The sequence below is a fragment of the Stomoxys calcitrans genome, chromosome 1, assembly GCF_963082655.1.
Source record: "Stomoxys calcitrans chromosome 1, idStoCalc2.1, whole genome shotgun sequence".
Taxonomy (NCBI): domain Eukaryota; kingdom Metazoa; phylum Arthropoda; class Insecta; order Diptera; family Muscidae; genus Stomoxys; species Stomoxys calcitrans.
In genome coordinates this window covers 141,583,313-141,610,973 of record NC_081552.1, presented here as the reverse complement: position 1 = coordinate 141,610,973, position 27,661 = coordinate 141,583,313, and the positions used below count along the sequence as shown (strand labels likewise).

The following is a 27,661-nucleotide window of genomic DNA, read 5'->3' as shown; positions in this document are numbered from 1 at the left end:
TTGTAGTTTAATTACTTTTGTATTTGTTTTACTAATGTTTAAATGTCACATATACATTAATTAGCAGAGAGTTAATAAAATTAAAAAAAAATCAAATGAAACAGTTTATATAGTATATGTAAGTTTCAAGTTAATATATTTGCAATGATAACCTATAGGACATGCATTTGTGTCCCATCGTTTTTGTTTACATTTTTTTTTTTTCTTTTTAAATAAATAATGCACGAAAAGCTAATCTTATGAAATTTTTGTCCTTCAACATTGTGAGTCAAATTATGAGTTACAAATTTTAAAACAACGTTGATTGGTAAAGCAAGTTGCAAATTATTAAAGATCACAATGGAAATTAGCATAACACATATTTCATATTTTCGAGTATGTCTATATTCGAATGTGAATGACAGCAAACCATGAAGCATTAACCAATAACATCCATCCAATTGCTTTTTTATATAAATGTAAGCTTTTATAGCTTGCGGGGGTGTCTCACTCAGATATTAAGGGAATCTTTATGTTTAAAAAAAAATAAGGGGATTTGGTGTCAGATGATGCGGAAGCAGAAGTCGTTATAACCGTTCCATATACTAAGACAACAACAAGGAGTACAGAAAGACTTCCAATAGCAGCCGGTTGTACGTACCGGATTGACCCGATGAAGTCCTTCATCGGCAAAGGCTGCCACCTCAGTGTACAACGCACTACATCATCATTGTTCGTTCAATAACGTATTGCTGCGTTTGAATTTGTTGCCAAAACATATCTTCCCAATCAAGTTGAATTTCAGATTAACCCGAATCACCCTGAAATTTTCTGCTGAATATTTTTGAACGATTTGTTCAAGATTAATTATTTGAACGTTTAGGATTCTTAAAATATATGGCGCTTTAGCCCCTAGGTGTCCTTTGAAGCGAGAAATATCCTTTGCCACATGGCTACACCCGGGATGTTGGGGTACAAGTTTTTTGTTGAGGAACATTTCAGATATATAAATTTAGTGAAAACAGGATATTTTGTACAATTCAACATAGTCGCTTTTGCCAAATTGTATAAGAATTTCGCCGTGTAGGGGCTCATGAAGCCATGGGAGCTACATCAGCTTGAGTGCAAAATTTCAAATTTCAATTGCGCCCTCTATTGGCTCAAGAAGGCAAATCCAGAGATCGGTTTAAATGGGAGCTGTATCAGATTATTGGCCGAGTTGAACCAGAATTGCCGTATATGATGAGAGAGTCATAACATATGAGCTTGTGCACAATTTCATCCTAATTGGACTTATATTGCGCCTTCTAAGGGCTGAAGGAGTCAAATCGGTAGATCGGTTTATATTAGAGCTATATCTAGACGTAGACCGAATTGGTCCATTTACAATCCCAACCATTGAATAGCAATAAAATTAGCAAATTTTGTCCACAACCATTGTTATTTTTAAAATTCTGGCGGTTGCTTAGCGCCCATCAGAGGCCTTTCTACGCTTAAGCTTTCAGAAACATGCATAGTTTCACAATAATAAGAAACTATTGCAATTTTACAGTCAGAAAGCGGAGTGTACTTTTGCGTTGCCATGGTGATCCGGGATAAGCAAGAGATTCAACTCCCAAATATCTAATGCAAACTCTATCTCAGCTGGACATTTTAAAAAAGAAGGTAAAAAGAAGGCTTTATTAATTTGCTCATTTGGAGGCCACCGTATCGCAGAGGTTAGCCTGTCCGCCTATGACGCTGAATGCCTGGGTTCCAATACTGGCGAGACCATCAGAAAAAAACATTTTTCAGAATGGCTTTCCCCTCCTAATGCTGGCAACATTTGTGAGGTACTATGCCATGTAAAAACTTCTCTCCAAACTGTCGCACTGCGGCACGCCGTTCGGACTCGGCTATAAAAAGGATGCCCCTTAACATTGAGCTTAAACTTAAATCGGACTGCACTTATTGATATGTGAGAAGTTAGCCCTTGTTCCCTAGTGGAATGTTCATAGGCAAAATTGGCTGTGTTAGAAATGATCAAACACACACTTTTTGTATCATTGTCACTTCTTTTATACACATGCAAGTCTGTTGAATAAGCTCAGGGCAATTGCGCTAATCTATCCTTTGGAGATTAAAAAAAAGGTACACAATTCTGCAAGTAAAGCTCATTCAAAAGTTGACATCAATTGAATGACTTTGATGTTTTATTCGATATTGGGCCTATCATTGCTCTAATGTCGTCCCTTAAACTTGTTCTCTGGCAAATTTGTTTTTTTTTTCGGGTTTACAGCAAAGGCCTGCACAAAACCATTCATTGGTGACTGTTTTCATTGAACTCGTGAACACTAAACCCACATGATGTTGTATTTCAAGACTACTTAAGAGAGAGACACTGAAGATAGAGTAAATCGAACAAGTTGTTGTTAAGTAGATACTCTTGAAAAACAACCACCATTCAGTACTTGGGAATATTTTTGCCTCCAATTCATAGCCGCTACAGTGAGTTATGAGAAATTACTCGCTGTCATTTTCAAAATATGAACTGATCACACAAATCAAATCAACCACGTTGCCTTCGTACGAATTTCGTACTACGGAAGCAGACGACAAGAAAAATAGTACTTTTTCCGAAGCAAAATGTACCCAAATAGATGCATTGTACAACGTGCACTCACTGAAATCCGAATCAATCTTTCTTTTCGCTGAAAGGCTCATTTTATGCATTCACCCATCGCGTTACTTTATCTGTTTTACTCAGTTCTCAATTGACTCATACAATGTTGTATTTTTAACGAAGAGTTCAGTTCTTGATGATTGTTCTCTATGATTGTTAGTGTGTCTTGAAAGCAGAAATGAATGGTCTTGCACAGTCATTTAACACTTTCAACAATCTTAGCTTATTGAAAATAAGAGAAATTATCCTTCGTAAGCATAGTTAACAGTTATGGAAAGGCTATTATGTATTAGTTTTTGTGCACATGCAGTGCTATAGATGTGAGAAGAAAGGCTAAACCCCGGCCAAGCAAATAGTTGATTGGATTACGGACAAATTAGACCTCGAACAGATCATGTATGAATGAATGGTCGCGCCCTTTTCACAATTTCAACTTAAAATACTTTCACAGAGGCCAATGTTCATTGCTTTGACTGGTTTTATTTGAATGGTAATGGATTGTGGTGTCGAGTTCTTTGTTATTGTTTTCTTTTTTTTTCTTCTTTCTTCTCTTCTCTTCTTTTCTTTTACTATAAATAATATATTTTTCAAATGGTTGTTATATTAGTATTATATATTAATATTATTAAACCTATATGTGTTTAACATTAGATGTATAACTTAAAATTAAAATTAAAGAAAATTAAAATAAGTTTAGATAATTTATTACAAAAGTTTCAGTTGTTTTTTTCGCATTGATGCAGGTTTATTTTTGTTCAACCACGGAAGTTTTTAATACAGTCCGAAGGGTAAATCGTTTTATTATTGCTTAGAAATGAAAAAGTGTACAAACAATACAAGGTTTTAGAACATATTAGACTTATGATTATTAAATAGAAAAGAGTATATTTTTAACGTACAAAGAAAAATAGGACAGGTTAAGAAACACAAAAGAGTTTGTAAAGTAAGAACGCGTAAAAAAATAATAACTTAAAGAGATGAGAAAATTACAAAAAGAAAAAAAAAAAAATAACGTAAAAAGAAACGAAATGCGCTTAACAAACAGGAGTGATGGTAAATTTTAGCTAAGGTAGATACTTGACAGACTGATGCTAATCCTTATGTTAATCTCTTCAGTTAAATCCCATCATTGCCTGGCGTTGGCTGACTATTGGTTTATACTAGTCAACGGATACGAAAGGCGTCTGAACCGAAAACAACTTATGTTGCGTTGAATTTTTGCCAATAAGTATTTTACATTGCGGAGATCAACTTCCGCGTTTGATTGCAAACTACATATACAAAGAACAATAGTAAGCTGCTGACATTCCCAAGCAACATCAACAAATGACGAATGTGTATAATTTAACTATTTCTTGAAATCATGGGAACAAACGCACATCTTAGTTGCACAGCATGATACTATTTGAAGGTATTTACGTATCAGATAGGCAGACGGGCATTCTATCGACTACTAAAATTACTATCTAGAAGACAATACACGAGCTCGCTTAGTACCTAACGTCGCCTGTTTCTAGCTGATGATGTTGCTGTACTGCTCGCGATAATCATGATGACGATGCCGATGAGTTCTTGGTTGAACTGCCTCCACCGCGTTGTTTCTCAATGTAAACGTTAAGGAGCCGCACTTTGCTCGGATTTAACATGGTCAATTTTGGCTTAACCTTATCCTCGCCCATCACAATGTACAGTTTGACAATGCAAAAAACAGCAGCCTTGCGCACCATGGATTGGTAGTCATCCGCCAGGCGAGCCAAATGGGGAAAAACCATTTCCAGCTGTGTCTCGGTCAGTTCAGAACCATGGCGATCTGCCAACTCTGTAAGCAATTTCAAGGCACACAGATTCACAGGATATGAGCCCGTTGCAATCACAGGGTTCACAATGTTAATGGTCAAATTCAATGGGAGCGCTGGTACAATTCGAGGAATTATCATATCGAGTTCTCGCATTGTCTCCTTACTTTTCGGATAACAATTTATGATTTTAAGCAGTATCAGTTCGACGAAGTTGATCCAATTTGGTTTCATTTGAACACGTCGCAAAATCTTACTCAACACATGCAGAGCCTCCACAACCACTTCATTCGTAGAGGCGTCCAGCATATTTAGGAGCATTTTCATAATGGCCCTAAAGTGTTTGTTGGGCAATTCACAGTTGCCACCTTTGATGCAAAGACCAAGATTTACTAACGAAGACTGGACTTGTGGAACTGGCATATCTGGTGTAAGACCCAGTGCTTGTTTAATGACTTCACTTTCATGAGTTCCGTTCTGCAGAATCATTTCACCATTATCCGCGAACTTAAATTCCACTATAGAAGACGAATTTGTTTGGGCCAGTGCTGAGCCCAATGCACTAGATGACATTTTTTGATGCTGCTCAAGCAGATTTCCATCCAAACGCATTGTCGTGCTTTCTGGAGTATTCGATTCGGTTGTAGTAGCCGATTGCGTCTTTGAATTAGAAGAGGCGCAGGAGTCGACGGCCTCGCTTAAGTGGCCATTATAACCACCTCCGTTGGAATTATTGGCCAACGAGTTGTATTGTGTGTCAAAGCCACCGAAGCAGTTTCGTATCTCTTCGGTAGTCTTTTGAATATTCTGCTGTACATCTACTTCCGAATAGCCCAGCAAATCGTTGTCAGTGACTGATGATTGGCGAGAACGAGGACTAGTGAATTGTGGCTGAAGCGAGGAAAATGGCCCACTAACGTTTGGACTTTGTAATGGTTTTGGACTCGAACTTGAGAGGGGCGAGGATGAAGGGGAGTTTGTGCCCGATGTACTGCTACGTCGTAAATGAGTTTGTATGCACACCTTTGCGGAATCCTGATAACCTTTGGGCAACGTAGATAGAACCCTTGTCATTTGTGGGGTATTCAAGTTGTACAACGCAATCAGACAATGGCGCGCCTGATTCCTTAGTTCAAGACTTTTCTGGTCGCCCGCCATTTGAACAATTTTAAGAAGGGCTTTTTCGACTATCGGCAACACTGTTCCGTCCTCTGAGCCGGGAAAGTCTGTATTCTTACAATATGTGTTAGCCAAGCTTGTGAGAAACTTCAGTATAGCGATTCTGGTCTTAGTACATGGCGTTTGAGCCGAATCGGATAGAATACGGAAGACATCTTTCATTTGGAGATCTGTTGGGAAGTATTCATGGACCACCTGTAATGTCTTCCATATTTTTCCATGCATAGAGTTTAACAGTTCCGTTCCTAACTTGTTGAAAAGACGTGTCAACAAAATAAACAACCAGTCGTGCAGGTCATTTGCGTATGCCAGTATAAGTTCTGTAACTGTTTCCAAGAAAAGCGAGTATACTTTGGTGTGCGTGTCCATAAACATTTTACGGAACGTATCAAGTACCAACTGCAACTGCTGCGGTGTCAGTTCTTTGCCATCAGCTAAATAATGTGTCAGGCTAATGAGACCATCCTTACGTTCCGACCAATGTGTTGAGGCGCAGTACTGAATAATTGTGTCTATATCTTCAAATGGTGGTCTAAGATAGCTCCAATCAAGACGGTTTCTCGATCCGGATAAAGAATAGTTGGAATTGTTTCCTCTAGTGTACGAAGAGTCAAATGACCTTTCCGAACACACCGAAGATGCTTCGGAGTCATCAGATTCATCGCGATTCATGAGCTTTCGACTTAAACGGGCGCCAGCAGAATATGCCCCTCCACGATCACGGCCATAGTCACCCATTGAGACATACTCACCACCACTGCCTTCAGGGGACAAAGCATCAGCTAGTGCATTTTCAGCGTCTCTGCTTTGTTGAAGAAGACGAGCTGCAGCTAACTGACGCGTTGGTTGATTGCGATCGGGCGTTCGACGAGAGTTTGCCGTTGTGTACAAACTGCGTTTCATAAGCGCCCCTCCACTATTTGCAACGCGTGTTGGACTAGTTTCCCGAGAGCTTGCCAAAGATCGTGGAATGCCTGAAGCTTTTTTGGGTATTGTACCAGTGGGCCTATAATACGAACTTATGCCATGTTGATCTCTTAGCTTGGAGCTTGGAGAGGTCGACCTGGATCCAGGTTGTGATTGGGAGACACCAGCTCGTCCACGAACTCTAGGCGATACACTGCTGTTGCTACTAGCCTGTTGTGTACTTTGCTGCTGTATAGCAGCTCCCAGTCTCTGGCGCGGCAGTGACCCGGTCACACTACTTCCAGAAGTAGCATTTGCTGTTGTAGCATTCGCAGCTTTCTTTCTAGCAAGAAATGCATACTGCGCCCTTGCTTTTGCTCTGTTTGCAGCTGCTGTATCGACGGCAGATACACTTCGCATACCTGGCGCTGGTTTCTGTATAGACCCAGGAGACCGTTGGATACGAGCCGTAGAAACTGTGGCACGGCGTTCCTCGACACCATTGCCGCCCCCTAGGCCTCCACCATCTCTTTCTCTTTCTAGTGCCTTTTGGGCTGCTATATCTAAAGTACAATAGATTTGATCTGCCAGTTCAGGAAAATGGCGTCGAAATACCCAATATGCTCGGCGGGAATGACGGCGTGCTTCACTATCTGCATCACTGATAGACTTTTTTAAAGTGTCACGCAACAGTGGTGCGCTGCGTTCAATTGCCTTCGTGGGCCACTCTTCACACAACAGGCAAACAATTTCACACAAAGCGGCACGAATGTCTTTTGATTTGGATGTTTGCAACATGTCCGAAATTATCTTCAATAACTTGGGGGCGTGGGTATACTTTATAATATACTTCACCGCTAGTGCGGATGCAGATGCAATGACCTTTGCCGAATTTTGTATTAATAGAATCAACTGTTCCATAATATATTCACAAAATTTATCCAATTTTTGGTGCAATGTCTTTGACATAAATGCTATTGTAATGCACGCCTCCCTGATAACTTGTGACCGAAGTTCCTCCTTCAAAATGTCTAAGAATGAAATTGACAACTCCTTGAGCTGAACTGTGACGAATTGTGGCTGGCCTTGTATGTTCAGTAGGAGTAGAGAACGTATTTTCTTCAATGCATCTACTCGTTTGTCCCAATCGGCATTCTTGTCTCCTGTTATAGCTAAAATATTCCTGTAAATATCGTCCATATCTTTTGGATGAAATACGTTCAAGTGCGGCACGGCTTCAAAGGATGCTTCAAATATCTCCATAGTTACTGCTCCAGCGTCAGCAGCACTCTCTGCTGCGATGTTGTTTTTGCTACGCGATGTTGAGGGAATAGCGCGTTTCACAATTTTTGTTGGTCTCTCACGTGCTGCAATGTTATCCGCTTCATCGTGTCCGTTGTTGTTTGTATGGGCCTGTTGTTGAAGTGCAGACTTCAGAAGCAAGCCCTCACTTTTTATCTGATCGAATTTCTGCTCCAATATGGCTAGTTTTGATGCAGGTAAATCATCCCGGCGTCGAAGATCGGGTCTTAGTCGATCACCAACGTGCTTATATATCTCAACTAACGTTTGTATGGCCGAATCACGCACAGAAACTGTGGGGTCACCCAGCAAAATACAAATGGATTGAATGTAATTGCGCACACTCAATTGCGATGTTCCGTATACACTGAGCGTATTCACAATAGTCTGCAGGAACTCCTCGCGAACTTTGGCATTCTTGTGCTTAAAACAACTGGCTGCCAACTTATCAAGTAGCACCTGCGGCGAAAGCACTTTGTGCTCCATTAACGTTTGCAACAAGAGCTGAGCTTTTTCGCGTACTGTGTCCTTGCTATCACCAAGACGATCAATAACATGAGGCAAAACTGTCGAGGTATATGCATTGAAATCAGGTCCCAACCGTTTTATAAGCTCTGTGAATGCTTCCAGGGATTTTTGTGCAATTTTGAAATGACTTCCCGTCAACCAAGGCATAAGACCATCAACCAGCAGCCCCATGTCCATACAAACTATTGAATTTGTGTCGTCACACAGGAATGTTACAAGATCTTCGGCCAGCTGTCCTTTAACGCGCATGTCTGCCTTTGGCATCAGCTGTATAAAGCCATCCAGATCATTTGGCCTTCGGTATGCCATGTTCTTTTCGTCTTGTCGGTGCTTTTAAAAGTAAGGAAGCAACAAATCTGTAAAAACAAAAAGTTAATAAACGATTATTTTTTTTCTAATTAATAGTAGGTGTAGGATATATATTTTTGAAAACAAACAAGTAAAAAGGCATTAAGTTCGGCCGGGCCGAACTTTGAATACCCACCACCTCGGGTATATATGTAAACCCCATTTCGTCACAATTCAGTGAAAATTGGATATCTTAACCACCCAAATTCGACACGAACATTGAGTGGTCTAATATATATGTCACTATTCAATTTTGTAGAATAAAATATTGGTCTTTTTGTCAGATATCCAATTATAAACCCATCTGAACCATATTAAGGTCACTGTTTCAAATTTCAGTGAAATCGGGTAATAATTAAAGCTTTTATGGGTTTCAGTCCCCTTATCGGCAGATCGGCCTATATGGCAGCTATATCTATATGCAAGCTATATATATATAGGTCGGATATTGGGAGGTCTTTAACCTACTCACTGTTTCAAATTTCAGCGAAATCGGGTAATAAATAAAGTTTTTATTCATACCTAAACATAGTCCGATCTGAACCATATTTAGGTCGGGTGTCAGGAGGCTAAAAATAACTCACTGTTTCAAATTTTTGCGAAATCGGTAGAAAAATTAAGCTCTTATGGGCTTCAGACCCTCTACCGGCAGATCGGTCTATATGACAGCTATATCGAAATATAGTCTGATCAAACCATATTTGGGTCGGATGTTGGGAGGCTTAAAACTGCGAACTATTCTTAATTTCAGCGAAATCGGATAAAAAATAAAGTGTCATGGCCTTCAGACCCTTTATCGGGAGATCGGTCTATATGGCAGCTATATCTAAATATAGTCCAATCTGAACCATGTTTAGTTCACATTTTAGGAGGCTTAAAAGAACCCACTGTTTTTAATTTCAGCGAAATCTGGTAATAAACAAAGCTTTTATGGCCCTCAGACCCTTTATCGGGAGATCGGTCTATATGACTGCTTTATCTAAATATAGTCTGATCAAACCATATTTACGTCAGATGTTGGGAGGCTTAAAATAACCCACTATTTTTTAAATTTCAGCGAAATCGGGTAATAAATAAGGTTTTTATGGGCTTCAGACCCTTTATAGGGAGATCGGTCTATATGGTAGCTATATCTAAATATAGTCCGATCTGATATTTGGGCAGTTGTCGGGAGGCTTAAAATATCTCACTGTTTCAAATTTCAGCAAAATTGGATAAAAAATAAAGTTTTTATGGGCATTAGACCCTTTATCGGAAAATAGGTCTATATAGCAGCTATTTCCAAATATTGTCCGATTAAGAAGTATCTGTCTCAAATTTCAGCTCAATATCTCAGAGTGATTACAACAGACGGATAGACGGACAGACCCACGGAGATCGTTAAATCGTCTTAGAATTTTACGACGATCCGAAATATATATACTTTGTAGGGTCGGAAATTGATATTTCGATGTGTCGCAAACGGAATGACTAAATGAATATACCCCCTATTCTACGGTAGTGAGTATAAAAAAAGTGCCAAAGTGTCTTTACTTGTTTCAACTCATATTAATTATTTGTAGAGCGATTGCATTATTCATGTGTACAGCAAACTGGTTGGTAAAGTTTTTTTATAACAGAAATGAAAACTCGCAGAAATTGCGCCCAATGTTCAGAATTATTTTGCTATAAACGGACATATCATTCCACTCGGGATGATAAGAGCAGTGGATAGCACCAAAAACCATACGATTTAAAGAAGAAGGACCAACAAATTTGGTATAAGATTACAATTCTACAATTGGATTAATTTTCTTTTCCTTTGTAACAGGTCTTACCAGTAGGATGAGCAGAGTGATACCCCTACTGAAGCCTGGAAAGGACCCCAGTTTGGGGAGTCGTACAGATCGATCTCCCTTCTCTCACCAAGACGCTTGAGGCCCTATTTATCCAGAGCCTAGTAGGAAAATTTTCGGTCTGCCATGCCAAACTTTTTGAGGACATCGCCAACATGTCCCTCCAGACAGGCCTAAAACGGTGAATCGCGACTTATCTTTGTGATCGCCAGTCATTTATGGAATTTAGGGATAAAATGTCGAAGCATCGTAGAATGAAAAAGGCGGGCCGATATCTCTGGCACTGTTTAACCTCTGCCTATCCCCCATCCCACCCCTTCTATGTTTAATGCGATTTTATCAACACAATTTTATTTATTCAATCATTCACAAAATTCACATACTATAATTAAAAGATTTAAAATCCTGTTGTATGTGAAACCGCTGCAAGATATCTACCCCAAGGTCCGTAAGTCACTTGCCGGCAGCACTTGGGGTGCTGACAAAGGAACCTTTTTGACCACGTACAAAGCAATTGGCCGGTCTATGGTACATTATGTAGCGTCAGTATAGTTTCATCAGCTCTGTGACACGCAGATGCAGCCGCCTTAATCCTACAGGGCATGGATTGATGCCAACGTGTAGGATGTATGTCCCGATTGTGACCAGGGAAGACACGATACACGTCACTTGTTTAACTGCCCAGCCAGACCCAACTCCCTCTGGACAGGGTGTCTTAGTCGCAGAGTTAAAGAATCAAGCAGAAGAAAGTTTAAAGTTTAAGTTTAAAAAATAAAACAGATGAATTCAGGTTTATCTTTGAGCAGTCAAACGTAGATGTAATATGCGTTTCCGAGACTTGGTTCTGTACATCCATTATATACAACATAATCAACACTTTCGATTACAATGTCGTAAAAAATTGCAAATGCAAATTTTGCCCATGAACATTCCACTAAGGAACTGGGGCAAACTTCTCATATATCAATGAATGCAGTCCGATTCAAGTTTTTAAGCTCAATAATAAGGGGCCGAGGAGGAACGTCTATTCCGCAAAAAAAAAGGAAATCGAAAGACGTGAGCGTGAGCGAATTAAGATGTACTGGTGTCAGAATGAAGTCCGGAAATTCTAGCAAAGAATTAAACAACAAATCGATGGCCTTTATGGAGGCACATCCTCTTGCAGATACAAAGAAGGAAATCTGGTAACTGACACAGATAGCTTGCTGAGGATATGGAAAGAACATTTTCTCCAACTGCTAGTGTTTGATATTGGCGGCGAAGAGAATACCGCAGAACCAATAAATTATGATGGCATAGAATGTTTACCTCCTAGTCAGAATGAGGTCGAAGTAGCAGTGACCTGACTAAAGAACAACAAGGCAGCAGCTGCCGACGGGTTACCCGCAAAACTATTTAATATCAGAGGCGACACGCAAAACAAATAAATAAATAAGATCAAGTGGTGGGAGACACCTCGAAACTTGGTGTCAAGAGATTTTAGAATGAGCGCAGAAGATCGAGGCGCTTGGAACGCTATTCTACGTTCGGCTGGCGTAGCAAATGTTCTGTCATAGCCAATTAAAGTAAAGTATTTTTATTGAATCAATGATACATAATCGGAATCTATTGACCAAATTGTCTAATCGCCTATGCTTCACTTAGTACTGCTTTGATGGACATGACTGTCAATTTTGTTGACATAATTATAGCCGGCGACTTTAACAGCAATTTACTGAACGATACCAGATTAACGGATACTTTTAAATCAATTCGTCTTCACACCGTAAACACAAGTACACCAACCCACGATTCAATCTCTTCAAAGACGAGGGTAGTCTTTTATATTTCGGGGTTGGGCAATCCTTGTGTTGCAATCTACGGACTGACAGTCTCATCGTAAAACTTGACGTTTTTGAGGTTATACGAACTCAGAACGTTTTGACATACGAGCGCTATTTGTGTTGTTTACAGTAACTTAAAAGATTCATCTCGCCCAAAAAATCGAATTAAATCGTGCACATTTTCGTGCGATAACTTTTTACAACTCTCGACGTTGATTACCTCAACAACAGTGCAACGATGAACTTAATTCAATTTTTGGCTATGAAGCTCAATGCAAGGCCAGTGTTTATCGATGGTATGGTGAATTCAACCGAGGTCGTAGTTCCCTCCAAGACGAATTTCGTAAAGGTCGTCCTAAACTGATATTGCAAGATCGTTATGTGACCTATCGTGAGATTCAGATAACCTTAGGCATTAGTGGGACCAGCATACATTCGATATTGCACGAACGTTTGACCGTCAAAAAAATTTGCTCGCGTTGGATCCCACACAATTTGTCTATCGCTCATAAAAGGCTCGTGTCGATTGATCGAAAGAAATTCTCCAAACATACGAAACAACTCCATTTTTGAGCACTCAAAACATCCGATTTGATGAGTCCTGTATAGTCCTGACTTGGCACCGAATGACTTATTTTTATTCCCGTACGTAAAAAATAAAATGAGAGGTCAACGTTTTTCGACAGCTGAAGAAGCGGTTGATGCGTTCAGGATGTAATGTTTTGGAGAAACCTCTATCAGAGTGGCAAAAGTGCATCAACCGACAATTGGTTCAAACGCTTGCAAAAGTGTATAGATCTTAGTGGGGAATATTTTGAAAAACAAAGCGCGATTTTCGATGATTAATATTTGTTTTTGTGTTCTCTAATCACGAAACATAAAAAGCAACCCTCGTAGTCTTCTGGACATTACTTTGGTAGATAGCCCTGCCAAAGTTTTACTCTATGTCTTTATGACTTATGACTCCAATCCACCACCAGAGGATCAGCAACATCCATTTTTTAACTTTTCTAAAACCAATTTTTATACGTTATCACACGAACTCTCTAACATTAACTGGAATGCAATATAAGATTTTCAGTCAACAGATGATCAACTGAAACTTATCAACCAAAATCTAACACAATGTTCAGTGCCGCTTAAAAAATACAAAAATCAGTAAAAGTTGTTGTTGTTGTTGTTGCAGCAGTTTATTGTGTTCTAGCTTTCGTCTGCTTGATTCTGTTGAGTGTCAAGACCCAGGAACTCCGCGACTAAGATGGGGTGCGTCCACAGGGATCTGGGTCTGAGTCGAGTGGGTCTGGCCGGGCAATTAAACAAGTGACGTGTATCGTGCGGTCCCTGATTACAATCGGGACATACATCTTGCACGTCGGCATCAATCCTAGATCTGTGGGAATTGAGGCGGCTGCATCTGCCGGAACGTAATTGAGCCAGAACTACTTTGGTTTGCCGGGGGAGGTCGATTTCTTCGGGTGCAATGGCACTCGGTAGCCAATTAACGCGTCTGCTACCGTGTCTGCATGAATGTTGTTCAGACCTGCTTGATATGACGCTTGATCTAGAGGTTCTCTCTTGTAGCGCTGAACCTCACGCTCTAGATCGTGTAGATCTACCTTAAGGCTTCTGGGCGGTGGGTATCTATCCACAAGATGATGATTTGGATGATTTCTGCGATAACAGCCCAAAAGGTATTGCTTAGACAGCATGTAGTTATGTCTTCGCACTGGTAGGATCTTTGTCTCCTGATGGAGGTGGTCCACATGAGAACTGAGGAGACAGCCCGTCGCAGTTCGGAGGGCGGCATTCTGACAGATCTGAATATTATTCCACTGCGTGTCACAAAGTTGACGTGATCACACTGGCGTAAGTAAGTTATGCACACTGGCATAACTTACTACAGACCGGCCAATTGCTTTGTACGTGGTCAACAAGGTTTCTTTGTCTGCACCCCAAGTGCTGTCAGCGAGTGACTTGAGGACCTTGTTTCTACTTTTGACTTTATTGCAGATTGCTGTGGCATGTGGGGAGAAAGTGTAGGAGCTGTCAAATGTGACGCCAAGTATTTTGGGACACTTGATGGTCGGAATCATTTCTCCATCGACCATCACAGTCAGCTCAGTAGTGGCTGAAGATTTGGTGGCGGATATCTTCAGATTTCTTGCAGCGAAATATGAGGCAAACTCGTTGAGGTAGACGTTCAACCTATCGCAGATGTCATCAATGGGTGGGGGCCTGATGCCATGATCGTACAATCGTCCGCATATGATACGATCTCTATGCCGTCTGGAGGGGTGGGATGGAGGATAGGTAGAGGTTAAACAGAGCCGGAGATATCACCCCACCTTGGGGAACTCCCTGTTTCACTCTACGGTGTTTCGACTTCTTATCCCTAAATTCCACAAATGACTGGCGGCCACACAGATAATTCTCGACCCAACGTTTCAGTCCTGGCTGGAGGGACGTGTTGGCGATGTCCTCAAATAATTTGGCGTGGCTGACCGTTTCGAATGCCTTCGATAGGTCCAGTGCCACGAGGACCGTCCTATCACATGTCCTGGGTTGATTGAAGCTACGGCAAATGTTTGTGGTGATTGCATGCAAAGCTGTTGTTGTGCTGTGCAGTCTCCGAAATCCATGTTGATGCTCGGCGAATGGAAATTCTCCTACGAGGCTTCATACATTCCATGTATGGGTCACTAGCGTCAAGCGCAGGCGAGATAGGTCTATACTGCACGGAATGGTTGTTGTTGTTGTAGTAGCAGTGTGTGGTACACTGAGGCGGCAGCCTTTGCCGATGGAGGAATTCATCGGGTCAATCCGGTACGTACAACCGGCTGCCATGGGATTGAACGCAATGGTGTATTACGAAGGCCAATCCCCCACCTCCATTCCTTGAGCGATCCTTACGTAGCACATTGTAACCGTGACAACTGTGCAAGCTGCAGGTGTTGGTCAGCTTTGTCTCCTGGATCGCTGCGACCGATATGCTCTTCCGACTCATAAAATCTACGATCTCATCAATCTTGCCACGCAGTCCGTTGCAGTTTAACTGCAAGAACGATACCCTCCCCGGCACTGGCCTGGCAATAGTAGGGCTAGGGTGCTGTCGTTGCATAAATTCCCGTATGGGAGAGGTCGGGGGGTCACATAGTCCGACGACGAGGACGCCGAAGGCGACGACGGCGACGCTTGTGACCCACTGCTGGCTATGTTCGCACAGCACCTAACGACATAGCCAGTATGACTATACTCCCGTAGCGAAGTTAGGCCAGAGCAAGAACGGAAATGTACCCACTCCAAGCACCGGTTACACCTCACCGACACCGACCGATGATGAAGGCGGTTCTGGCAAACCGAACCGAACCAGGGTCCGGGGTTCTTTTCAATCCCGACACGGACCAGAAGGGTACGGAGAAGGCACTCCGGGATGTGCCTCTCCCATGACGAAAAAAGACGAACACGTACACTGAGGCGGCAGCCCTTGCCGATGAGGATTCCATCGGGTCAATCCGGTGCGTACAACCGGCTGCCATGGGATTGATCAGTAAAAGTGATGAATATTTTCGTTAAACCAGTATCAGTAAAAGTGATGAATACTGGTTTAACGAAAATATAACTGAGCTAACTTTATGATGATTTCCGAGCAGTTAGAACGGACGTCAACAAAGCTATAAAAAATCGAAGGCAACGTATTACGAAAATAGATTCCATTCAGCGATTTATTCGAGGAGCTAATGGTAAACTATTGAGGAAATTGGTATTGGCAAATTGCGTTAGGTTAGGTTGAAAAGAGGGTGCAGTTATTAATCTGTGCCATGTCACTATAGACATACAACTAAGCCAGTAATCGGCTTTTTGTGCGCTCTAAGCACCAAAAAGTAACATCGGTTTTATCAGGATTTCGTATTTCAGACATCGAACAATTGTTCAACTTCTGTGGTCACCAAATCATCCGCTATACGCTGGGGACTTTTTCAACATTTTCTGCACTTTATTAAGATTCGTTGTCCTTGCCATAAAAATTTGAAAAGTGCAACACTGAACTAGGTATTAAAAGGTATATTTTTACACGAGATAACTGTTTCTTATTTCGTTAGTTACGACGGAGTCATACAAAATAAAATTCTTGTTGTGTGTATCAAAAAATCTTTAAACTATGAGACAAAAAAAGACTTCATAGAATGACATGCAGATTGGAGACTCAAATTTCGCCCAAATGGCTGGTACTATGTTTATCATCCTTGAAACCCCGTTTTTTCACGATTACTTTTTTGAGACATTACGAAAATAAAAATTTTATTAAAATTTTTTCATAAGTATTGGGCGAAAGTCCTACTGAATGAAATCAGCAAGTTTTCTTGCTTTAAAATCTATTATCTAAAAAACGTAATCGGCGAAAAATATCGCAAAAAAACAATCCCATGGCAGCCGGTTGTACGCACTGGATTGACCCGATGGAATCCTTCATAGGCAAGGGCTGCCGTCTGAGTGCACGTGGTCGTCTTTTTTCGTCATGGGAGAGGCACATCCCGGAGTGCCTTCTCCGCCAGCTTCTGGTCCGTGTCGAAATTGAAAAAAACTTCGGACCCTGGTTCTGTTCGGTTTGCCAGAAGCGCCTTCATCATCAGTCGGTATCGGCGAGGTGCGACCGGTGCATGGAGTACATTTCCGATCTTGCTCTGGCCTCACATCACTAAGGGAGTATAGTCATACTGAGTATGTTGCAATGTGCTGAGCGAACATAGCCAGCAATGGGTCACAAGCATCGTCGTCGTGGCCTTCAGCGTCCTCGCTGTTGTTGTTGTAGCAGTGTTTTGCACACTGAGGCGGCAGCCCTTGCCGATGGAGAACTCCATCGGGTCAATCCGGTACGTACAACCGGCTGCCATGGGATTGTCAGCGTCCTCGTCGTCGGACTATGTTACCCCCCTGACCTCTCCCGTGCGGCAATATACGCAACAGCAGTATGACAGCCCCAATATTGCCAGGCCAGTGCCGAGAAGTGTATCATTTTTGCAACTAAACTGTATCGGTCTCCATGGCAAAATCGATGAGATTGTGGATTTTGTGAGTCGGAAGAACATATTGGTCGCAGCGATCCAGGAGATAAAGCTCACCAACACCTGCAGCTTGCACAGTTGTTACGGATATAATGTGCTACGAAAGGATCGCTCAAACAGGAATGGAGGTGGAGGATTGGCCTTCGTGATACACCATTCCGTGTAATATAGACCCATATCGCCTGCGCCAGGCGCTAGTGACCCCTACATAGAGTGCATGGGGATAGCAGTCAAGTCCGGTACTGCCGAGATATACAAAGTGTATATACCGCCGGTTGGAAGCTGTGTTCCAATTAATGGCCATAATAGTGTCGTTCTATGGGACTTTAGGTTTGGCAGAGCAAATTGAAAGCTCCACGTTTTGCACGGTGAATGAGGATGCCCCCACTAGGATTACGAGGAGGAGCAGCAACTCGCAAGACATCTTCATTGCATCCCCTGATCTCCTGAGTGACGTATCCTGGCAAGCCGTCATCTCTTTGGGGTCAGACCACTGCCCCATAATTCTCACCATCGACCGATCACCCGACTTCATAACCTCTAAGCGCCGGACGTCTATCAATAAGAAAAAGGCCAATTGGGCTGGCTTCAGAGAGTATACCCTTTGGATGTGCTAGTTGCCGAGAGGAAATTCCGAGACATCATTAACGCAGCCGCCGCTCGAATACCTCAAGTCTGGACCAATTTCCCGGCGCAGACGGTAGTACTCGCAGATGAGCGTGATGGGATTCGTTTTACGGACTCAACTAACCCCAGAATCAGCGAGTTGAATCTGGAAATAATATTCAACGAACAGAAAGAGGACTTTGTGGCTGGAACACTTGGAGCAATGTAAATTAGACACTAGGCAAGCTGTGGTCTACTGTTAAGTCACTCTCGGACCCCGGTAGACGAGATGACAGGATCTCAATCACTTTTGGCGACGTAATCGTGACTGATCCGAAAAGATGCGCCAGGTTGTTCAATCGTCAATTTATTATGCATCCCTCGAGGGAGAGGGCAAGGAGGAGAGTTATTTGTCGTATCCGTGGTCTCCGAGCCAATGGACAGCCATCAGAATTTACCGTGGGCGAAGTTAAGAATGTCATCAGTGGCGCCAAATCATCCAAGGCGTTGGGCCCCGACGGAATCTCTACATTGATGTTGAAGAATCTGGATTCACCTGGAGTTGAGTACCTTACCACTGTCCTCAACCTGTCATTGAACTCTCTTATAGTTCCCGATGTCTGGAAAATGGGCAGAGTGATCCCGCTACTGAAGCCTGGAAAAGACCCGAGTTTGGGGGAGTCGTACAGACCGATCTCCCTTCTCTCACCAGTGGCAAAGAGGCTTGAGGCATTACTCCTCCCGAGCCTCGTAGGAGAATTTCCATTCGCCGAGCATCAACATGGATTTCGAAAACTGTACAGCACAACAACAGCTTTGCATGCCATAACCGCACACATTTGCCGTGGCTTCAATCAGCCCAGGTCACGTGGTAGGACGGTCCTCGTGGCACTGGACCTATCGAAGGCATTCGACACGGTCAGCCACGCCAAATTATTTGAGGACATTGCCAACGCGCCCTCCAGCCAGGCGTGAAACGATGGTTCCCGGAATTCAGGGATAAGAAGTCGAAACACCGTAGAGTAAAACAGGGAGTTCCCCAAAGTGGTGTGAAATATCTGGCACTGTTTAACCTCTACCTATCCTTCATTCCACCCCCTCCAGTCGGCATAGAGATCGTATCATATGCGGACGATTGCACGATCATGGCATCAGGCCCCCACCCATTGTTGACATCTACGACAGGTTGAACGTCTACCTCAACGAACTTGCCCCATATTTCGCTGCAAGAAATCTAAAGATATCCGCCACCAAATCTTCAGCCACATTGTTCACTACAAATACGCGTGGGGTGAATACCGAGGCAGCCGGTTGTACGTACCGGATTGACCCGATGGAATCTTCATCGGCAAGGGCTGCCGCCTCAGTGTACGTGTTCGTCTTTTTTCGTCATGGGAGAGGCACATCCCGGAGTGCCTTCTCCGTATGCTTTTGGTCCGTGCCGGGATTGAAAAGAACCCCGGACCCTGGTTCTGTTCCGTTTGCCAGAACCGCCTTCATCATCGGTCAGTGTCGGTGAGGTGTAACAGGTGCTTGGAGTGGGTACATTTCCGTTCTTGCTCTGGCCTAACTTCGCTACGGGAGTATAGTCATACTGGCTATGTCGCTAGGTGCTGTGCGAACACAGCCAGCAGTGGGTCACAAGCGTCGCCGTCGTCGCCTTTGGCGTCCTCGTCGTCGGACTATGTGACCCCCCCGACCTCTCCCGTACGGCAATTTATGCAAAGACAGCACCCTAGCCCTACTATTGCCAGGCCAGTGTCGGGAAATGTATCGTTCCTGCAGTTAAACTGCAATGGACTGCGAGGCAAGATTGATGAGATTGTGGATTTTATGAGTCGGAAGAGCGTATCGGTCGCAGCGATCCAGGAGACAAAGCTGACTAACACCTGCAGCTTGCACAGTTGTCACGGCTACAATGTGCTACGTAAGGATCGCTCAAGGAATGGAGGTGGGGGATTGGCCTTCGTTATACACCATTCCGTGCAGTATAGACCTATCTCGCCTGCGCTTGACGCTAGTGACCCATACATGGAATGTATGGGGGTAGCAGTCAAGTCTGGTACTGCCGAGATAGAGATATACAACGTGTATATACCGCCGGTTGGCAGCTGTGTCCCGATTAATGGCCAGGCCTACAGCCCCGACATAAGTGGGTTGCTATCTGGCCATAGTCGTCTGGTTCTGGGGGATTTCAATGCACATCACTCGTCATGGCATTCTCCCCTAGGCAACGACCAGCGTGGCATAAGGTCGGCGTGCTATGGACCCCGCTAACCCCAGAATCAGCGAGCTGAATCTGGAAATAAACAGGGTAGTCAACGAACATAAGCGGAATTTGTGGCTGGAACACTTGGAGCAATGTAACTTAGGCACCGGTGCAGGCAAATTGTGGGCCACTGTTAAGTCTCTCTCGAACCCCGGTAGACGGGACGACAGGACCTCAGTCACTTTTGGCGAGTTAACCGTGACTGATCCGAAGAGATGCGCCAGGTTGTTCAACCGTCAATTTATCGTGCATCCCGAGAGAGACAGGGCAAGGAGGAGAGCCATTCGCCGTATTCGTGGTCTCCGAGCCGATGAACAGCCATCACAATTTACCGTGGGCGAAGTTACGAATGTCATCCGTGGCGCCAAATCTTCCAAGGCGTTGGGCCCCGACGGAATCTCTACATTGATGCTGAAGAATCTGGATTTACCTGGAGTTGAGTACCTTACCACTGTCCTTAACCTGTCATTGAACACTCTTATAGTTCCCGATGTCTGGAAAATGGGCAGAGTGATCCCGCTACTGAAGCCTGGTAAAGACCCGAGTTTGGGGGAGTCGTACAGACCGATCTCCCTTCTCTCACCAGTGGCTAAGACGCTTGAGGCATTACTCCTCCCGAGCCTCGTAGGAGAATTTCCATTCGCCGAGCATCAACACGGATTTCGGAGACTGCACAGCACAACAACAGCTTTGCATGCCATCACCACACACATTTGCCGTGGCTTCAATCAACCCAGGCCATGTGATAGGACGGTCCTCGTGGCATTGGACCTATCGAAGGCATTCGACACGGTCAGCCATGCCAAATTATTTGAGGACATCGCCAACACGTCCCTCCAGCCAGGCCTTAAACGTTGGGTCGCGAATTATCTGTGTGGCCGCCAGTCATTTGTGGAATTTAGGGATAAGAAGTCAAAACACCGTAGAGTGAAACAGGGAGTTCCCCAAGGCGGGGTGATATCTCCGGCTCTGTTTAACCTCTACCTTTCCTCCATCCCACCTCCTCCAGACGGCATAGAGATCGTATCATATGCGGACGACTGTACGATCTTGGCATCAGGCCCCCCACCCATTGATGACATCTGCGATAGGTTGAACGTCTACCTCAACGAGCTTGCCTCATATTTCGCTGCAAGAAATCTGAAGATATCCGCCACCAAATCTTCAGCCACACTGTTCACTACAAATACGCGTGAGGTGAATTCTGAGCTGACTGTGATGGTCGATGGAGAATTGATTCCGACCATCAAGTGTCCCAAAATACTTGGCGTCACATTTGACAGCTCCTACACTTTCTCCCCACATGCCACAGCAATCTGCAATAAAGTCAAAAGTAGAAACAAGGTCCTCAAGTCACTCGCTGGCAGCACTTGGGGTGCAGACAAAGAAACCTTGTTGACCACGTACAAAGCAATTGGCCGGTCTGTGGTAAGTTATGCAGCGCCAGTGTGGTCACGTCAGCTTTGTGACACGCAGTGGAATAATATTCAGATCTGTCAGAATGCCGCCCTCCGAACTGCGACGGGCTGCCTCCTTAGTTCTCATGTGGACCACCTCCACCAGGAGACAAAGATCCTACCAGTGCGAAGACATAACTACATGCTGTCTAAGCAATACCTTTTGGGCTGTTATCGCAGAAATCATCCAAATCATCATCTTGTGGATAGATACCCACCGCCCAGAAGCCTTAAGGTAGATCTACATGATCTAGAGCGTGAGGTCCAGCGCTACAAGAGAGAACCTCTAGATCAAGCGGCATATCAAGCGGGTCTGAACAACATTCATGCAGACACGGTAGCAGACGCGTTAACTGGCTACCGGGTGAATGTAGTCCTTGGAGTACGACCGCCACCCATTGCACCCGAAGAAATCGACCTCCCCCGGCAAACCAGAGTGATTCTGGCTCAATTACGTTCCGGCAGATGCAGCCGCCTCAATTCCCACAGAGCTAGGATTGATGCCGACGTGCAAGATGTATGTCCCGACTGTAACCAGGGACCGCACGATACACGTCACCTGTTTAACTGCCCGGCCAGACCCACTCGACTCAGACCCAGATCCCTGTGGACGCACCCCATCTTAGTCGCGGAGTTCCTGGGTCTTGACACTCAACAGAATCAAGCAGACGAAAGATAGTACACAATAAACTGCTACAACAACAACAACAACAACAACAACAGCTTTGCATGCCATCACCACACACATTTGCCGTGGCTTCAATCAACCCAGGCCATGTGATAGGACGGTCCTCGTGGCATTGGACCTATCGAAGGCATTCGACACGGTCAGCCATGCCAAATTATTTGAGGACATCGCCAACACGTCCCTCCAGCCAGGCCTTAAACGTTGGGTCGCGAATTATCTGTGTGGCCGCCAGTCATTTGTGGAATTTAGGGATAAGAAGTCAAAACACCGTAGAGTGAAACAGGGAGTTCCCCAAGGCGGGGTGATATCTCCGGCTCTGTTTAACCTCTACCTTTCCTCCATCCCACCTCCTCCAGACGGCATAGAGATCGTATCATATGCGGACGACTGTACGATCTTGGCATCAGGCCCCCCACCCATTGATGACATCTGCGATAGGTTGAACGTCTACCTCAACGAGCTTGCCTCTTATTTCGCTGCAAGAAATCTGAAGATATCCGCCACCAAATCTTCAGCCACACTGTTCACTACAAATACGCGTGAGGTGAATTCTGAGCTGACTGTGATGGTCGATGGAGAATTGATTCCGACCATCAAGTGTCCCAAAATACTTGGCGTCACATTTGACAGCTCCTACACTTTCTCCCCACATGCCACAGCAATCTGCAATAAAGTCAAAAGTAGAAACAAGGTCCTCAAGTCACTCGCTGGCAGCACTTGGGGTGCAGACAAAGAAACCTTGTTGACCACGTACAAAGCAATTGGCCGGTCTGTGGTAAGTTATGCAGCGCCAGTGTGGACACGTCAGCTTTGTGACACGCAGTGGAATAATATTCAGATCTGTCAGAATGCCGCCCTCCGAACTGCGACGGGCTGCCTCCTTAGTTCTCATGTGGACCACCTCCACCAGGAGACAAAGATCCTACCAGTGCGAAGACATAACTACATGCTGTCTAAGCAATACCTTTTGGGCTGTTATCGCAGAAATCATCCAAATCATCATCTTGTGGATAGATACCCACCGCCCAGAAGCCTTAAGGTAGATCTACATGATCTAGAGCGTGAGGTCCAGCGCTACAAGAGAGAACCTCTAGATCAAGCGGCATATCAAGCGGGTCTGAACAACATTCATGCAGACACGGTAGCAGACGCGTTAACTGGCTACCGGGTGAATGTAGTCCTTGGAGTACGACCGCCACCCATTGCACCCGAAGAAATCGACCTCCCCCGGCAAACCAGAGTGATTCTGGCTCAATTACGTTCCGGCAGATGCAGCCGCCTCAATTCCCACAGAGCTAGGATTGATGCCGACGTGCAAGATGTATGTCCCGACTGTAACCAGGGACCGCACGATACACGTGACCTGTTTAACTGCCCAGCCAGACCCACTCGACTCAGACCCAGATCCCTGTGGACGCACCCCATCTTAGTCGCGGAGTTCCTGGGTCTTGACACTCAACAGAATCAAGCAGACGAAAGATAGTACACAATAAACTGCTACAACAACAACAACCGAGCTGACTGTGACGGTTGATGGAGAAATAATTCCGACCAAGTGTCCCAAAATACTTGGCGTCACATTTGACAGTTCTTACACATTCTCCTCACATGCCATAGCAATTTGCGATAAAGTCAAAAGTAGAAACAAGGTCCTCAAGTCACTTGCCGGCAGCACTTGGGGTGCAGACAAAGAAACCTTGCTGACCACGTACAAAGCAATTGGCCGGTCTGTGGTAAGTTATACAGCGCCAGTGTGGTATCGGCAGCTTTGTAAGACGCAGTGGAATAATATTTAGATCTGTCAGAATGCCACCCTTCGAACTGGGACGGGCTGTCTCCTCAGTTCTCATGTCGACCACCTCCCTCAGGAGATAAAGATCCATCCAGTGCGAAGACTGTTGTTATCGCAGAGACTATCCAAATCATTATCTTGTGGATAGGTATCCAACGTCCAGAAGCCTTAAGGTAGATCTACATGAGCAATCAATCCTTGAGGCCGACGTGCAGGGTGTATGTCCCGATTGAAACCAGGTACCACATGATACACGTCACCTATTTAACTGCCCAGCCAGTCCACTCGACTCAGACCCAGATTAGTGTGGACGCACCCCATCTTAGTCGCAGAGTTCCTGGGTCTTGACACTCAGCAGAATCAAGCAGACGAAAGATAGAACACAACAAACTGCTACAACAAATCCAACAACAATCACATCGCGGAAAGCGAATATAGTACCAGCTTAAAAGCCAAAATTTATTGTAATGGCTGGTAGTATGTTCGTTTTTCACAGCTGAAAACAAATCTTTTTCGCGACTACATTTTTTGGAACACAACAAAAATCTCGATGATAACATAATACTTTTATTAAAATTGTTTCATTAGTTATAGGGTAATGTCCTACTGAATGAAAGCAGCAAGTTTTTTTTGGTTCAAAATCTATTATTTAATAAAAGTAATCACGGAAAAGTTTCGCTCAAATCGAAAAAAGTGCCACCCTTAAGGCGTAAACATTCGTGAAAAAAAAACAAACAGAATGGGTACTAAGTGCATAGACTAAAAGAATGCTGACCCACTACTCACCATTTACATGTAGCAATAACTTCTAGTTTCTACTTGGCTAAGGTTTGTATTTCCTTACTACATGAGGAGGAGGTTGGTAACATTTATTGATACGGCAAAGAAGACGAATACGAAGTGTCCACTGACAACGGGTGGGTGTGTGCGCAAGGTTAGGAGTGACAATGACAGAATCGCTAAATGTATGACAACAAACTAAAAACAAGAGAAAAAACGCTGAGCACAATATCAAAGAGCACACACTGTCATCGACAAATGTGCGTAATTAAGCCCCAAATAGTAACTTTAGGCAGTTATTGCAACCGTTGCTCTCCGACTTAAGCTACATTGCGTGTGTGAGTTGTTTGGGGTATGTGAATCATCTTTGACAATTTTGAACATAATAATAACGAAAAAAAAAATATTAGAAAAAAAGGCATCAGCAGCACCAAGTTCCTCCCAGTGGGATGATGATTAGGAACTCTTAGATTTAGTATAAGTACTACTTCAATGTAATTAATTATTATCACTGAATTTCAAGTTGTCTGAACATTTCAGTCAGAAAATATGAGCCATTTAGACTATTGAACACAATCCTAGCATGCCATGAGTCAGAGGAAAAAGTGGTTTCTCCGCATATGGATAAATGGTGCCCATTTTTATGGTGTCGACAGCTTATTTTTGACCAAGGAAATCATTATTGAAAGATCAAGAGTAAAAAAGGAAACTTTTCATAAAAAAAAACTCGGTGACCTCAGTATGAGGTGCAAACTGTTCGACGATACGTGAGTATTATTGTGTCTTTCTAAGGGGAAACATGACGATTTCGGTTATAACAACGCAGACTGTGACGTTAACGTTGGCGTTGCTGTGGTCATGCGACCAATGCAAAAATAGACTTTGGTTAATTTAAGAAATGTTCATAAGTATGTTGTATGCACACAATCATGCATACATAGAATTGGAAATAATGATCAAACCTCTTGTTGTGGAATCAAACGACTAACAGCGAACAAACAAAAGACCAGAGACAAACAATGCCAATGGTGACGTCGTTGTTATCGCTCACTCGCTCGCCTAAGACAAATTGACATTCTCCGTCGAAAGAGGCCAAGTCAGTTAGGCGATGGCGGCAGCCGCAGCTGCGACGCGAAACTGCTCAGCACATTGTGTCGGCATGAGGGAAAATGGAGGCATTTGGCGAATTAGCCAAATTGAAATAAAAACAAATACCAATCGAAAAAATACAACAAATATATTTAAACAGCACACAATTACAATTTGGCACGCGGACTAAAGCAGACAGAGACCGGTAAAAGTCTACATATATGGTACTCGTTGAGCACATAACTTCCTGCTTCGTAAACTTACCTCAATAAGATGCGACGTTATAGGTTCTCCGATATTCTTCAGCTACCAACATATGAGCAATTGGATAAAAAAAAGCCAAAAATTACACGTCTAAGTAGAGCTCCGTACCGTTTGTTTGACACAATCAGACGATGGCGGTGGATATTGGCAGAAGATTGTTGCAGAGTTCTGCTCAAATAGATCAATGTCGCAGCCCCCGGCTGTTTTTATATATCCACTATTAATTAATGATTTTTCATGCATTAACATACATATACACCAACAAAGCTCACAATGGGATTATAAAAATTTCACTTTGTTTTTTCCTGCAAGTAACAATAGCCATTAACTTCTGGAAAACTCCTGTGTTATTTTACATGTGACGTTATTTGGATATATCCAACGTACACCACCCCAAGATAAAGGGATGATGACAATCTCATGGATTTTGCAAAAACAACTTAAATAAGTTTGTCTCATTTACTCACTATGTTTTTGAAAATTCCAAACTTTATTCTTATCATTAGTCAGAAGAAAAGGCTGTGCTGCTACTTATTGTTCAATTCCACTGTATTTATGATTTTCTACATTTAGCCAATTTCAACTTTCGTATCTTTTTTCAATTATTTTGTATTCTTTTTCGTATGGGGTTCGTTTCGCGTTTTCGTCGGTTCTTTGAACGTTTCTTTTGGTCGTGCTCCGTTTTTACGGTGACACCACCACCTTTTTCCGACGCTGCAGAATGAAATTTTACGATTTCAGTTCATGTTTGTTTAACAGATCGGGAACCAAATTGTAAATCAAAACATAAACTATTGAAAATTTATCCATAAATTCCCTTTTTGCCATAATTTACAGACCGTTTTCATTGAAATTTGCCAGAAAAAATTTACTTATTTGCTGAGCGTTGTGTAGGAAAAAATTGTTCGTATATCTCTGAGACTATTTATTATGTCATTTTGTTTGTCAAAATCATTGATTAGTGTACATGACGTAGCGGAAAGTGGAAAGTAGATTATTAAAAGTCGTGAAGTAATGTCGAAACTAGACTGTTTAAACATATATGGTACTTCCAAAAATTAATGCCATGTTTGATTTTAGTACTGTATTTGCTGTGTTTTAGTCCTATCCGGTCAGATGTTCTGGATAAAGTGTTGACGTAAAGTTGTACTGGTAAGTTATAGATAACATGCAAAATCAGATAATAAGAAACTATTAATAGTAATGTGCACTATATACATGACATAATTACCAGGTAGTGTACCGTAAGCAGCTGAGTACGATTTTTTCTCGCGAAGTGCACTATCTGTCAACGA

At 43.2% G+C, this 27,661-nt stretch overlaps 1 protein-coding gene across 1 annotated transcript; it reads right to left on the bottom strand.

Moving 5' to 3' along the window:
* Window positions 1–27,262, bottom strand: LOC106092995 (CLIP-associating protein). The gene is made up of 3 exons (XM_013259964.2): window positions 26,834–27,262; window positions 26,367–26,671; window positions 1–8,708 (listed from the first exon to the last, which is right to left on the bottom strand). The coding sequence occupies exon 3, from the start codon at window positions 8,659–8,661 to the stop codon at window positions 4,189–4,191; it is 4,473 nt and encodes a 1,490-aa protein (XP_013115418.1). The 5' UTR covers window positions 8,662–8,708; window positions 26,367–26,671; window positions 26,834–27,262; the 3' UTR covers window positions 1–4,188.
* Window positions 27,263–27,661: the final 399 nt, after the last annotated feature.